We start from the raw sequence: 14805 nt of genomic DNA, 5'->3' as shown, positions 1-14805 counted from the left end.
TCATAGACTTGAATTTTTTTTCTTCCGTGACCCACAGTACCTGACAAGTGAAACAGCACCGCCAAATAGAAAGCTTGGGGGAATTAATAACGTCTAAACGTGTCCCGCTTTGTCGTTTCATCTAATACGAATCTTGCACGCTCGTTGGCTCGTTTGCCGCTAAATAAATGTAGATTGGAAAATTAAGAGGATCTTACTCGTTTCGCAGTGTTGTCCTAAATGGGCCCATCGATTTTTGCAGACACACTCGAACGAGCTCCAGAGCTCTCGACAGTAGGCTCCACTCTTGCAGGGATTCGGAACGCACGACGGCCGGCAGTCTTTGATGATTTCCGACAGGTGAACCGACATGAAACTGTAGATGTCGAGAATTTCCCCGTTGACCACCAGACCACGGAAGCATCCAATCAGACCTTGCTTGACGGTGTACTTCTTGGAGATTTCGCTGTGGGGTGATTTTAAAAATATATAGAGTCTTGAAAAGTTATTCGTGAGTTAATGCAACTTACGTTGGTGCTCCTCCAATAAACATGCTACCTTCGAAAGGCCCAAACTCTTCCTCCGGTTGCAGATCCACCATCCGCGTATCGGTGTTGATCATAAATCGGACGTGGTGCTCGTTGTAATCGATCCAGATCTTATGCCACTCGCCTCCGTTCAGTTTTCGGTTTGTGTTGATCGTCAGAGTTTTTGGAGTACCGGTGTTTAGGGTGAAGTTGAACGTGAGCTGATAGTCTCCGGTGAGGGCCACCATGAAGGACGGGAAGTTGGACCGAATCGGTGGTTGGAACAGGAGAATGGCCTTTTCGCCAGTGGTTCGGAACGAGAAGGCTATGTCTCCCTTTCGCCATCCGGGAACCTCGATGAAGGATTGCGACGTGGTGAAGGTGACGACGTACTTTTGGGTGTCTGGAAACCGAAACAAAAATGACCTTTTGAAACGGTGTCAGACCAATTGGAAAAATGGGTTGATTTGCCGAGTGCCGTTTGATCTCTGTTTCGTTCTTTCTCCTTTACTTTTTTTCCTTCTCTTTGCCTTCTTCCTCTCATCTTTTATCCATTCTTACCTCCATTTTTTCCTTATTTCTTCTTTCCTCTATCATTTCCTTTCTTTTTTTTCCTTATTTCTTCTTTCCTCTATCATTTCCTTTCTTTTTTTCCACCTACGAAAGTTCCTCCGGGAGTTCCTCCGGAATTTTCTCCAGGAATTGCTCCGGAAGTTCCTTCAGGAATTCCTTCGGAAGATCCTCCAGGAATTCCTCCGGAAGATCCTCCAAAAATTCCTTCGGGAGTTCCTCCAGGAATTCCTTCGAAAGTTCCTCCAGGCATTTTTCTGGAAGTTCCTCCAGGAATTTCTCCGGAAGTTCCTCCAGGAATTTCTCCGGAAGTTCCTCCAGGAATTCCTCCGGAAGTTTCTCCAGGAATTCCTCCGGAAATTCCTCCAGGAATTCCTGCGGAAGTTCCTCCACGAAGTGCTTCCAGGAATTCCAGCGGAAGTGCCTCCGGAACCTCCGGAAGTTCCTCCAGAAGTTCCTCCAGGAATTCCTCCGGAAGTTCCTCCAGGAATTCCTCCGGAAGTTCCTCCAGGAATTCCTCCGGAAGTTCCTCTAGGAATTCCTCCGGAAGTTCCTCCAGGAGTTCCTCCGGAAGTTCCTCCAGGAATTCCTCCGGAAGTTCCTCCAGGAATTTCTCCGGAAGTTCCTCCAGGAATTCCTCAGAAGTTCCTCCGAGAATTCCTCCAGAAGTTCCTCCAGGAATTCCTCCGGAAGTTCCTCCAGGAATTCCTCCGGAAGTTCCTCCAGGAATTCCTCAGGAAGTTCCTCCAGGAATTCCTCCGGAAGTTCCTCCAGGAATTCCTCCGGAAGTTCCTCCAGGAATTCCTCCGGAAGTTCCTCCAGGAATTCCTCCGGAAGTTCCTCCAGGAATTCCTCCGGAAGTTCCTCCAGGAATTCCTCCGGAAGTTCCTCCAGAAGTTCCTCCAGGAATTCCTCCGGAAGTTCCTCCAGGAATTCCTCCGGAAGTTCTTCCAGGAATTCCTCCGGAAGTTTCTCCAGGAATTCCTCCGGAAGTTCTTCCAGGAATTCCTCCGGAAATTCCTCCAGGAATTCCTCCGGAAATTCCTCCAGGAATTCATCCGGAAGTTTCTCCAGGAATTCCTCCGGAAGTTTCTCCAGGAATTCCTCCGGAAATTCCTCCAGGAATTCCTCCGGAAGTTCCTCCAGGAATTCCTCCAGGAATTCCTCCGGAAGTTCCTCCAGGAATTCCTCCAGGAATTCCTCCGGAAGTTCCTCCAGGAATTCCTCCGGAAGTTCCTCCAGGAATTCCTCCGGAAGTTCCTCCAGGAATTCCTCCGGAAGTTCCTGCAGGAATTCCTCCGGAAGTTCCTCCAGGAATTCCTCCGGAAGTTCCTCCAGGAATTCCTCCGGAAGTTCCTCCAGGAATTCCTCCGGAAGTTCCTCCAGGAATTCCTCCGGAAGTTCCTCCAGGAATTCCTCCGGAAGTTCCTCCAGGAATTCCTCCGGAAGTTCCTCCAGGAATTCCTCCGGAAGTTCCTCCGGAAGTTCCTCCGGAAGTTCCTCCAGGAATTCCTCCGGAAGTTCCTCCAAAAATTCCTCCGGAAGTTCCTCCAGGAATTCCTCCGGAAGTTCCTCCAGGAATTCCTCCGGAAGTTCCTCCAAAAATTCCTCCGGAAGTTCCTCCAGGAATTCCTCCGGAAGTTCCTCCAGTAATTCCTCCGGAAGTTCCTCCAGGAATTCCTCCGGAAGTTCCTCCAGGAATTCCTCCGGAAGCTCCTCCAGGAATTCTTCAGGAAGTTCCTCCAGGACTTCCTCAGGAAGTTCCTCCAGGAATTCCTCAGGAAGTTCCTCCAGGAATTCCTCAGGAAGTTCCTCCAGGAATTCCTCAGGAAGTTCCTCCGGGAATTCCTCCGGAAGTTCCTGCAGGAATTCCTCAGGAAGTTCCTCCAGGAATTCCTCAGGAAGTTCCTCCAGGAGCTCCTCAGGAAGTTCCTCCAGGAATTCCTCCGGAAGTTCCTCCAGGAATTCCTCCGGAAGTTCCTCCAGGAATTCCTCTGGAAGTTCCTTCAGGAATTCCTCTGGAAGTTCCTTCAGGAATTCCTCCGGAAGTTCCTTCTGGAATTTCTCCGGAAGTTCCCCCAGGAATTCCTCCGGAAGTTCCCCCAGAAATTCGTCCAAGAATTCCTGCGGAAGTTTCTCCAGGAATTCCTCCGGAAGTTCTTCCAGGAATTCTTGGGGAAGTTCCTCCAGGAATTCTTCGGGAAGTTCCTCCAGGAATTCTTCGGGAAGTTCCTCCAGAAGCTGCACACAGAAAACCTTTGAAGGTTATTTCGGTAAATCATAAAAAAGTCCTAGGCATTCTTGCAGAGATTCTCTCTCGAGAATTTTTTTTAGAGAGGCCCTTTATTCTATTTGTTTGTTAGTGTTTTTGTCTTTTTGCCGAGTGCAAGATCGGTCGTATTTCATGTCGGACGCTGATTTTTTTTTCTGAGATCCGGGTGTTAATTTTTGTTTTGTGTGGTCGCAAATCAATTAGCGCAAGATTGGCCGGATGCAATTTTTTTCGAGATTCAGTCTTTTTGTCGTTTTGTCTTTTTGTCTTTTTGTCTTTTTGTCTTTTTGTCTTTTTGTCTTTTTGTCTTTTTGTCTTTTTGTCTTTTTGTCTTTTTGTCTTTTTGTCTTTTGTCTTTTGTCTTTTTGTCTTTTTGTCTTTTGTCTTTTTGTCTTTTTGTCTTTTTGTCTTTTTGTCTTTTTGTCTTTTGTCTTTTTGTCTTTTGTCTTTTTGTCTTTTGTCTTTTTGTCTTTTTGTCTTTTTGTCTTTTGTCTTTTTGTCTTTTTGTCTTTTGTCTTTTTGTCTTTTTGTCTTTTTGTCTTTTTGTCTTTTGTCTTTTTGTCTTTTTGTCTTTTTGTCTTTTGTCTTTTTGTCTTTTTGTCTTTTGTCTTTTTGTCTTTTTGTCTTTTGTCTTTTTTGTCTTTTTGTCTTTTTGTCTTTTTGTCTTTTTGTCTTTTTGTCTTTTTGTCTTTTTGTCTTTTTGTCTTTTTGTCTTTTTGTCTTTTTGTCTTTTTGTCTTTTTGTCTGTTTGTCTTCTTGTCTTCTTGTCTTCTTGTCTTCTTGTCTTCTCTTTTTGACTTTTTGTCTTTTTGTCTTCTTGTTTTCTTGTCTTGTCTTTTTGTCTTTTTGTCTTTTGTCTTTTTGTCTTTTTGTCTTTTGTCTTTTGTCTTATTTGTCTTTTTGTCTTTTTGTCTTTTTGTCTTTTTGTCTTTGTGTCTTTTTGTCTTTTTGTCTTTTGTCTTTTTGTCTTTTTGTCTTTTTGTCTTTTTGTCTTTGTGTCTTTTTGTCTTTTTGTCTTTTTGTCTTTTTGTCTTTTTGTCTTTTTGTCTTTTTGTCTTTTTGTCTTTTTGTCTTTTTGTCTTTTTGTCTTTTTGTCTTTTTGTCTTTTTGTCTTTTTGTCTTTTTGTCTTTTTGTCTTTTTGTCTTTTTGTCTTTTTGTCTTTTTGTCTTTTTGTCTTTTTGTCTTTTTGTCTTTTTGTCTTTTTGTCTTTTGAGCGCAAGTGGATCCCAGACGCGTGTTTAATCGACTATGAACGTGAAAAGTTAGAAGTGAAACGTGAAAGGTGAAAGTGAGGAGTGAGAAGTGCGAGAGGAGAAATAAAAGTAGTGCATATTTCCTCTCCCTTTCACTTTATTCCTTATTCTTTCTTCCTTTGCCTTTATTTACTTTTCCTTTTTTATTCTAGCCTTTTTATCTCTCCGTCTTTCTTCTTCCTTTTTTTCCTCCTGCCCTGTCTCTTCTGCCGTCTCCCTTTTACCTTCTATCTTCTTCGTTATTTCTGCTTTCTTCCTTTTTGCTCTTTCCTTTCTTCTTCAATCGTCTTCCTTCTTTCTTCCTTCATCCTCCTTCCTACCTTGTTCCTTCTTCACTTTTTATTCATTATTATTCGTTTTTCCGTCTTCCTACTTCCTTCTTTTTCCTTCCTTTATTCCTACTTCCTCCAAATTTCTTCTTCTACTTTTCTCCTTATTTCTTACTTCTTTTTTCTTCCTTTTTCCTTCTGCTTTATTTTTTACCCTGTTCCTTATTCATTCTTCCTTCATTCTTATTTCTTCGCCCTTCTTCCTTCTTCTTCCTGTGTTCTTCCTTTTCCTACACCTTTGTCCTTCTTTCTCATTCTTCTTCCTTCTTCTTCTTTCTTATTTTTTCCTCTACCTTCTTATTTTTTTATATCTTTATTATTTTGTTTTTTTTAAGTTTTACATTGAGTTGTTGACTTCGACTGTAGTATTAATTTTTGAGATTTTTCGGCTTTGCAGTCTGGTTTATTAGAACAAATTTTAAAATTTGACAAAATTTGCATAGACTGCATAGCCGAAAAATCTCAAAATTTTTACATTAAGTTCAACACAGCACTCCCAAATCCAGTTTCTTTCTTTCTTTTTCCTTCTTCTTTCCTACTTTGTTTTTCTTCCTTCTCCCTTCTCTTTCTTATTCCACCTTCCTTTTCCCCCTTTTCATCCTTCTATCTTTATTAAGCTTTCTTCGTTATTTCCGCTTTCTTGCTTTTTGCTCCCTTCTGTTCTTTTCTTTCTTTATTTATTTTTCGTCTTTCCTGCTACCTTCTTCTTACATCTTGCTCTCTTCTTCTTCTTACTTCCTTATTCCTTCTCCCTTATTTTTTCTCTCTTTTTCCATTTTTCTTCTTCTTTCTTTGTTCTTTATTTTTCCTTTTTCCATTTTCCTTTTTTCTACTTCATTCTATCTTCTTCCTTCCTACTATCTTCTTACTTTTCTTTACTCTCTACTTTCTTTTCCCTTCTTTCTACTCCATTTTTTATATTTGCTTCTCACTTTCTTCTTCATCCTTCCTACTTCTGTCTTCATTTTCCTTTCTAAATTTTTCTTTCTCTTTCTCCCTTCTTGTTTCATTGTTCTTTTTGCATTTTTTCTCGTTCTCCTTCCTCTTTCTTCCTTTTTCCTTCCTTATTGCATCTTCCTTCTTCCTTCTTTAATCTTCCATCTTTTTGTTCTATACTTTTTCATATTTTTCTTCTTTCTTCTTCCTTGTTAGTTCTTACTTTTTCCTTCTTACATCTTCTCCTTTCATCATTTTTGCTTAGTCCTTTTTTGTTCTTCTTTCTTTCTCTTCATTCTTCCTTTTTCTGCCTTCATTGTTCCTTTTTCCTTGTCCCTTCGTCCCTTAATTTACTAAGCCTAAGACGAGCGCTCAATTAATTTTGAACGCCTCAGAGCAACAATATTGTAATTAAATCGATAATGCATCTTCCCACATAGGACTCGAACGAGCGCTCAATCCACTGTGAAAGCTGTAGAGCAACCATTTTGTAGGGGAAGGGGGGGGGGGTTCAATATGCCCTAGCTAAGCAAACACTGCTTTATTGTCTTATTTGTAACGCTATTCATGGGTATTTTCACATTGTGCAACAGTTAACCAAGATAGCTAGTTGATGCCATTCAAAAATTATCAAAAATCTCAATCATATTGATAATATTAACATTTCAAAAAAGTGGTGATATTCTGTTGCCGGAAAACTCATGAGGCAAAACGCCTTTTAGCTAGCAGCTCCTAGGGAACAAAGCACCACGCGTCGGCGAATCAGCATTCTGGTATGGATAGTGCGTGGAGACGCAAGTACATTGTAGGTTAATTCTACTAGGGCGTTTTGCCTCGCCAAAATGTTAGATGTTTCTTCAAAATGTGGAAATTTTCGGTTTTTCCGACCTTCCCATACACTATTTTGAAACTTTTTTCGCCTAACCTACATAATTTTAGATCTAGTTTTGTTACGGCCATCTTAATGACGGAAAATATGAGGAAAACCACAAAAGGCGTTTTGCATCGGGGGGGCGTTTTGGGGCCTCTTCCCCTACTCAAATTAATTCTCGTTTGAGTCCCGTGAGGGTGGACTCATGGGGCTCAGACGGGCGCTTAATTCACTATGCAACACCTCAGAGCGTTTTTAAAATCTTTGACGAAAAAATAAAAATAAAAATATCGACGAGTAAAATAATAATACTCACTTGTTTCCACGCACTCAAGTGGTCCCAGCGTAATACGACCCTGCGATTTGTCGTTAAGAATCTCCTTCTGCTGCAAAAAGTACATCTGCGTAATACCAAGATTCGTCGGTTCTCTGAAGTATCCCTCGTCCGATTGCCATTTGTCGGAATGTGCGTCGCAATTACATGTCGCACTTGAGTCAATACAGCTCTGTCCCACCGAGCAGGGGCAAGTGCCTCTGAAAAGCAATAAATTACATTGAAGGAAACATTTCACACACCGTACATTTAATTGTCTCACCGCTTAACCTCTCCGAGCGAATCAACTGTGATGTTGTTGAAGGACGACTTGAACCACGTGGCCGAGTGCAAATCCAGTGGCGCTTGAATGCAATCGTACTTGATGTACTGAGTGCAGTAAAGGGAATGCGAAATCAGCTCCTGCAGCATCTCGGCATTGAACTCTCGGTACTGGATCTGGAAGCTGAAATCCTCGTCGTTGAATGACCGCACATCTACCTGCGACGGTAAATTATGCTCCACAATCGTCTTCGTCGCATTCGTCAGGCTTTGGAAGTCGCACTTAACCCTTGCCGGCGGAAACACCCCGTTGCCGTCGATGTCAATCGAGTAGACATCCGACTTGGAGAAGCCCAGCAAGGCAAGCTCTTCGCACGTCTTGCGGTATCGGGTGAAGTGACAGTTCTTGCCAATATATCCGGTGTCCTTGCAGTCGCACGTCGTGCTGTCGTCTTTGACCGAACACTTGCCGCCGTGCTCGCACGTATTGGGCTTCTTGCAGGGATCAACGTACTTGCAGTTGTCCAGCGACACGTCTCCCACCACCCGTTCGCTTTTCACCAGGAAGCGCGGCTCGATTTCCACACCATTAATTTTCAAATCTCGCAAGCATCCGACCAGACCGGACGCGGCTGCCTTCAGGCTGCTTCCGATGATGAGCTTATCGCCGACGTTGAACGACAGCCCGTACAGCTGGGTGATAGAATGCCGAAAGTCGACAACAAACGTTATTTTGCCCTGGGCGTAGGTCAGTTGAATCGCATGCCACGACGTCGGATTGTCGATCTTAATGTAGGTGTTGTGGGTGATGTTGCTGTTTATGTCCGGGTTCAGGTCGAAGCTGAGCCGGTCTGTCGAGAGGCGAATCTGGAATGAGGTAAATGAGAAGAATGTACGTGGCTGTTTAATTGCGTTGAAGATAATAAACATAGTTGTAACAAAGCATGGATTGAAGTTTATGGTGCATGAATAAAATTTCTTTTTTCCAAGGATGTTGGATTCATTCTTTCTCCATTTTAATCCGCAAAACTTTAACTAATTAAACATTTCTCGTGATCTAAATATTTCCAAGGAATTTGAGTTCAAAATTATCGTCGGAAGATTGACTTCAATGATTTAAATGTTCCATAAGATGATTCGATCAAAACACAAGCATCCCAGAGGTTTGAGTAAGGTGTTGATTTACTTCAACCGTGAATTTTCGGTTTATATAATTAATCAAACTGTCTGTTTACCTTCATCTAAATGGGCAAAACGTTTTAGTTGAGAGAGTGTTTAATTTCCATTTCAGTAATCTGTTTTGGTTCAGAATCCTATCATGAATCATTGAAGATACACGTACGCAGTTTCACTACCATCAAATTAGTCCCTTCCGCACCAACATCCATCTTCTAGCCACATGGGTATCGAATGAACCACAAATAAATAGACACAGGTTTGTTGGTCTCTAATACAGCCCGACCGAAAAACTGGACGCCCCAAAGGACACACATCCAATCCATCTATTGTGGCATCATTAGCAATCCTTTATTCTTCGTTTACTCAGTTGGACCGATCCAACACTGAATTTCATTCAATTTGAGCCGACATCAAACCCCGAGCTCACATGGGACATGATAGAAAAAGGGATATCTCATTCATGAAATTCGTTGTGGTTTCTAAACTAACCAGCATTTGAAAGAATGATGTTGCGTACGACGAAGAAGAATGGATCCATTTATGTTACCGAGTTGAAGCAACATCTTAAATTCCAAGTGTGTGTGTGTTTAGCACAAAAAATATCGAAAATTTCGAATGAGACAAAGATCACATGATGATAAAACGAACTGGTGTAAACTGATCCATAGTTGACTGCCATGCGCAACTGTGTCCTAAAGAACTGTGTCACCAGAACGGGAAGGAAATGCTCTTATCGTGTTTTTAATATTTTATTACAACACACCGGAACATCACTTTCGGTTGGGTTGTGAACCGGAAGCATCTAGTCAGGACGTCACCCATCAGAATTCAGAACACTCGCTTTTCTCTGTTTGATGGTCGCTATTGGGTGAAGCGAACTTTCCAACTTATATGCGATGCGGGAAACGAGAAACACGAGCATAAAAGTTTTTTTTTTCTAGGAATTTGGAAACCAGAACCAGGCACATGTCAGCCTGAATGAAATCATTTTATAGTCCCTTTTATGGGTCTGTATTTGCTCACGCCTTCACCCCGGCTAAACAACACACGGCCGTGGTGATGATGGGGCGTTGCGTTTCTTGTTGTATCTTATGAATAAGTTCGACCAAAGGAAATCTTCGTTCGCTAGAATCGTACGCCATCGTCACATTTTGGGGATAAGTTGAACCGTCCACCCGCAATAATTGGAAATTGCGATAGCGTGCGAATTGGTGGGCGAGCACACGCTTCACACCACATATTTGTCATAAATCAATTTCTGGTAATTTTGAAGAATATTTATTGATTTTTGAAGGCCAAGCTTTTTACGACAGATCTTCTGAATTATTGCGTTTTTAAAACCTATGTTTGACTTATTGTTTGAAACTTCTCTGCGTTCTGATAGCAATAAGAAGGACATCTTGTTTCTGTGGTACAATGAAGAAAAAAAATAAATTTCTCAGAATGATTGATTTTCTTCACTTCGTAAGAAACTTTATGTTCCGGTTTTTCATATTATAGAGCATCCATATTCATAGGATGTTTTGCAAGCTTATTGCTTATGTCAATCGGCTTATAGACGACTCGCTACTTTCTGTTCTATAATATATTTTTTTACAATATATATATATATATATATATATATATATATATATATATATATATATATATATATATATATATATATATATATATATATATATATATATATATATGTAATACATTATTGCATAGCATAGTATAGCATTATAAAATGTGTCTTTCTGACAAAATTTGTCACTTATTCGGGAATTCCGGAAGATCGTCCGGGTGTAGTTGAAGATCACAGATGGTATTTATTAATGGTTTTATCCACACAAGGCCAATGCAAATGCTTATGACAAAATTGCAAAGCTCGAATAGGAGCTGTGTGGTTTCAATTTTGGAAGGATTGGTATCCTTCCTATCCTATATCCCTCGCCACGAGACTAGGATTGATGGATAGTACAAGTATGGGATACCTTGTCGAACGTTGGACTACGGTTCTTCGTTAGAAGAGTACTCGGCAGGACTTAGATGAATGAAGCAATGAAGATGAGATAAGTATTCTCACGAGGAGTGTAGCTTTATGAGGAACAAGTGTCAATGCCCAAGTGAAGAATGCTTCGTCGATTCATGTTGTTCTGTCGAACGAAACAGTTCGAGAGCGAAATAAAATACACGCCTATGCCGAGTCTCTTGTCTCAATGCAGTTTCTATCAAAAGTGGCGCCAATTTTCGACATAGTATAGATTTTTGTCATATAAAGGGCGGGCTCTTCTCCCCACCTATTGGGTCAATCTGGGAAAGGAGGGCTAGTTTATAATATTGTATGTACGAACTTTCTTCTGGAAGGAGATTCTCTATTCCTCCCGTGGATTCGCATAAGTGTCTCTGCTTGTGGAACCACCCCACCCATTTTGGCCCTCATACAGGAGTCTGATTAAATACAAACAGTAGTATAATCATGGTCCACACGATTTGGCCAGATATGGCCAGTGCTGTCGGCTGATGCCTTGCTACAATAGATGGTAGTATCATCATCATCATCTTCATCAGTATAGATTTTTGTCATATTCCACAATGCACAGTGGTTAAAATCCCGAAAAACGTGATCGTTTTCGGTATGAAATCGTGCTTTAAATGGCATAGTATGTTCAGCAAGTATGTTGCATACATCGAGGGGTATCATTTGAGAAAATTTTATTTTTGATTAATTCACCTAAAAGTGAGATAGGAATTTTAATTTTTTTTCAAATTTGTTGAAACAAAATGGCGTCTTTGGTAAAGTTGTCAGAAATAATGTACAGAAAAACTTTGTCAAAGACACTATGGGTCTATCTATTGAAACTAACAAAATATAATAATAATATAATATATATTTTTTTGTCGCTATTTATAAATATTTATCTTATACCAAAGAATGACTCGAACATGTTTAAAAATAGTTATTTTTCAATAACAAATATCTGACGAGGATACAACAAGATACAAATGAAACCACTTGTGATAGAAAGCTTTGAAGCTTACCTTTCGAATATGAATTGATTTGGCTGCCACTTTTTGCCACCTTGCGAGATATTTTGGTTTGAAAAATTTATAATTTTGTTCGTAAATCTCGAATTTCCTTCTAACAATTGAAAATATTGTTATGATTTAGTAGTTGAATGCTGTATTTGTATGTGCTGAATAAGTTTCTAGAACATTGTTAACCTAAAAAATTCGACCATACAAAGTTATTCATTGTATACCAGTTTTTATAAGGTTAAATGGTTTATAAGGTTATTATCTAAAATTAAGTTATATTTTGTTAGTTTCAATAGATAGACCCATAGTGTCTTTGACAAAGTTTTTCTGTACATTATTTCTGACAGCTTTACCAAAGACGCCATTTTGTTTCAACAAATTTGAAAAAAATAAAATTCCTATCTCACTTTTAGGTGAATTAATCATAAATAAAATTTTCTCAATTGATACCCCTTGATGTATGCAATATACTTGCTGAACATACTATGTCATTTAAAACACGATTTCATACCGAAAAGCTGACGATCACGTTTTTCGGGATTTCAACCACTGTGCAACGGTCGGAAAAATGCGAAATTTTGCCAAAACTAATTTCAACGCTACATTATCTTATCTTAAGTAACTTAAATTAATCATTAAAAAGTAACATTATGGTTATTTTAGGAAAGGTTGGTCTGTATATACCAGAAAATGAAATGTAAAGGATTTGTTTTCCTTTTTTATGATATTTTTGGATATTTTAAGACAATAATGTTAATGTAACTTGGCAAACTTAGATAATGTCTGTCTGTGTGTATGTACATGTACATTGTGTATATAATATTCAAAATGTAATTGTGTATATAATATATTCAAAACACTAGAATTTCATCAAGTGTGTAGGAAAAAACACGTTTCGAACACTTATACTCATCCGATTTGCTCGCAACAAATTGAATTTGACAAGATTTGGAACATTGAATATAAACAAATATTGATACTGGGACTTATCCACCTAACAGTGTTCAATTTGACTTTTCTTATATACAATAAACTTTAATTTAAAAAAATCAAAAAGCTCCAACTTGCAAATCTGCGAATATGTGCAACATTTCTCGACGCTATCTGAAAGGTCTGATGATACTCTAAAATGTGGCATATGTAAAGTAGCGGGGAAATGCAGCAATAAAATACTTTTTGCCTTTCTCGTATACAAAGTATACGTAAAGGCTATATGTTCGCTCCAAAAACGAACTTTTTATAGGAGGCCCGGAGACCCATAGTGTTATATACCGATCGACTCAGCTCGACGAATTGGAGTGATGTCTGTGTGTGTGTGTGTGTATGTGTGTGCGTATGTGTGTGTATGTGTGTGTATGTGTGTGTATGTGTGTGTGTATGTGTGTGTGCGCAAAAAGTCTAGCTCACTTTTTGGGCACTTATCCTCAACCGATTTGCTCGCAATAAGTTGCATTCGACGCAGAATCCTGTCCCATTGTTTCCTATTGAAAATTGACCCGATTGGACTATGGGCTTAGAAGTTATGGCCAAAACACTTTTTTTTCATAAAAATGCACATTAAAAAGTCTAGCTCACTTTTTGGGAACTTATTCTTAACCGATTTGCTCGCAACAAGTTGCATTCGACGCAGAATACTGTCCCATTGTTTCCTATTGAAAACTGACCCGATCGGACTATGGGCTGAGAAGTTATGGCCAAAATACTTTTTTTTCATAAAAAAGCACATTAAAAAGTCTAGCTCACTTTTTGGGCACTTATTCTCCACCGATTTGCTTGCAAGAAGTTGCAATCGACGCAAAACCTTGTCTCATTATTTCCTATTGAAAACTGACCTGATCGGACTTTGGGCTTAGCAGTTATGGCCAAAATACTTTTTTCATAAAAAAGCACATTAAAAAGTCTAGCTCACTTTTTGGGCACTTATTCTCCACCGATTTGCTCGCAATAAGTTGCATTCGACGCAGAATCCTGTCCCATTGTTTCCTATTGAAAATTGACCCGATCAGACTATGGGCTTAGAAGTTATGGCCAAAACACTTTTTTTCATAAAAATGCACATTAAAAAGTCTAGCTCACTTTTTGGGAACTTATTCTCAACCGATTTGCTCGCAACAAGTTGCATTCGACGCAGAATACTGTCTCATTGTTTCCTATTGAAAACTGACCCGATCGGACTATGGGCTTAGAAGTTATGGCCAAAATACTTTTTTTTCATAAAAAAGCACATTAAAAAGTCTAGCTCACTTTTTGGGCACTTATTCTCCACCGATTTGCTTGCAAGAAGTTGCAATCGACGCAAAACCTTGTCTCATTATTTCCTATTGAAAACTGACCTGATCGGACTTTGGGCTTAGCAGTTATGGCCAAAATACTTTTTTCATAAAAAAGCACATTAAAAAGTCTAGCTCACTTTTTGGGCACTTATTCTCCACCGATTTGCTCGCAATAAGTTGCATTCGACGCAGAATCCTGTCCCATTGTTTCCTATTGAAAATTGACCCGATCGGACTATGGGCTTAGAAGTTATGGCCAAAACACTTTTTTTCACAAAAATGCACATTAAAAAGTCTAGCTCACTTTTTGGGAACTTATTCTCAACCGATTTGCTCGCAACAAGTTGCATTCGACGCAGAATACTGTCCCATTGTTTCCTATTGAAAACTGACCCGATCGGACTATGGGCTTAGAAGTTATGACCAAAATACATTTTTTCATAAAAAAGCACATCAAAAAGTCTAGTTCACTTTTTGGGCACTTATTCTCAACCGATTTGCTCGCAACAAGTTGCAATCGACGCAAAATCCTGTCCCATTATTTCCAATTGAAAACTGACCTGATCGGACTATGGGCTTAGAAGTTATGGCCAAAATACTTTTTTCATAAAAAAGCACATTAAAAAGTCTAGCTCACTTTTTGGGCACTTATTCTCAACCGATTTGCTCGCAACAAGTTGCAATCGACGTAGAAACCTGTCCCATTGTTTCCTATTGAAAACTGACCTGATCGGGCTTAGAAGTTATGGCCAAAATACTTTTTTTTCATATAAAAGCACATTAAAAAGTCTAGCTCACTTTTTGGGCACTTATTCTTAACGGATTTGCTCTCAGCAAGTTGCATTCGATGCAGAATCGTGTCCCATTGTTTCCTATTGAAAATTGACCCGATCGGACTATGAGCTTAGAAGTTATGGCCAAAAAAAAAATCGTGTAAAAGCACATTAAAAAGTCTAGCTCACTTTCTGGGCACTTATTCTCAATTTGCTCGCAACA

The 14805-nt window shown here is 39.6% G+C and overlaps 1 protein-coding gene across 6 annotated transcripts in view; it reads right to left on the bottom strand.

Moving 5' to 3' along the window:
- The window catches only part of LOC134218437 (axotactin-like), a 285251-nt gene that overhangs the window by 37280 nt on the left and 233166 nt on the right, over window positions 1–14805 (bottom strand). For all 6 annotated transcript variants that reach the window (XM_062697425.1, XM_062697426.1, XM_062697424.1 and 3 more), the window contains 4 exons: window positions 7335–8200; window positions 7055–7272; window positions 510–909; window positions 198–445 (listed from right to left, as the gene is read on the bottom strand). In XM_062697425.1, the coding sequence (XP_062553409.1) occupies window positions 198–445; window positions 510–909; window positions 7055–7272; window positions 7335–8200 (1732 nt within the window). The remainder of the gene's footprint in view (window positions 1–197; window positions 446–509; window positions 910–7054; window positions 7273–7334; window positions 8201–14805) is intronic.

The sequence above is a fragment of the Armigeres subalbatus genome, chromosome 2 (assembly GCF_024139115.2).
Source record: "Armigeres subalbatus isolate Guangzhou_Male chromosome 2, GZ_Asu_2, whole genome shotgun sequence".
In the NCBI taxonomy this organism is placed as follows: Eukaryota; Metazoa; Arthropoda; class Insecta; order Diptera; family Culicidae; genus Armigeres; species Armigeres subalbatus.
The sequence above is the reverse complement of the archived record's forward strand: the minus strand, read 5'-3'. Positions and strand labels throughout refer to the sequence as shown.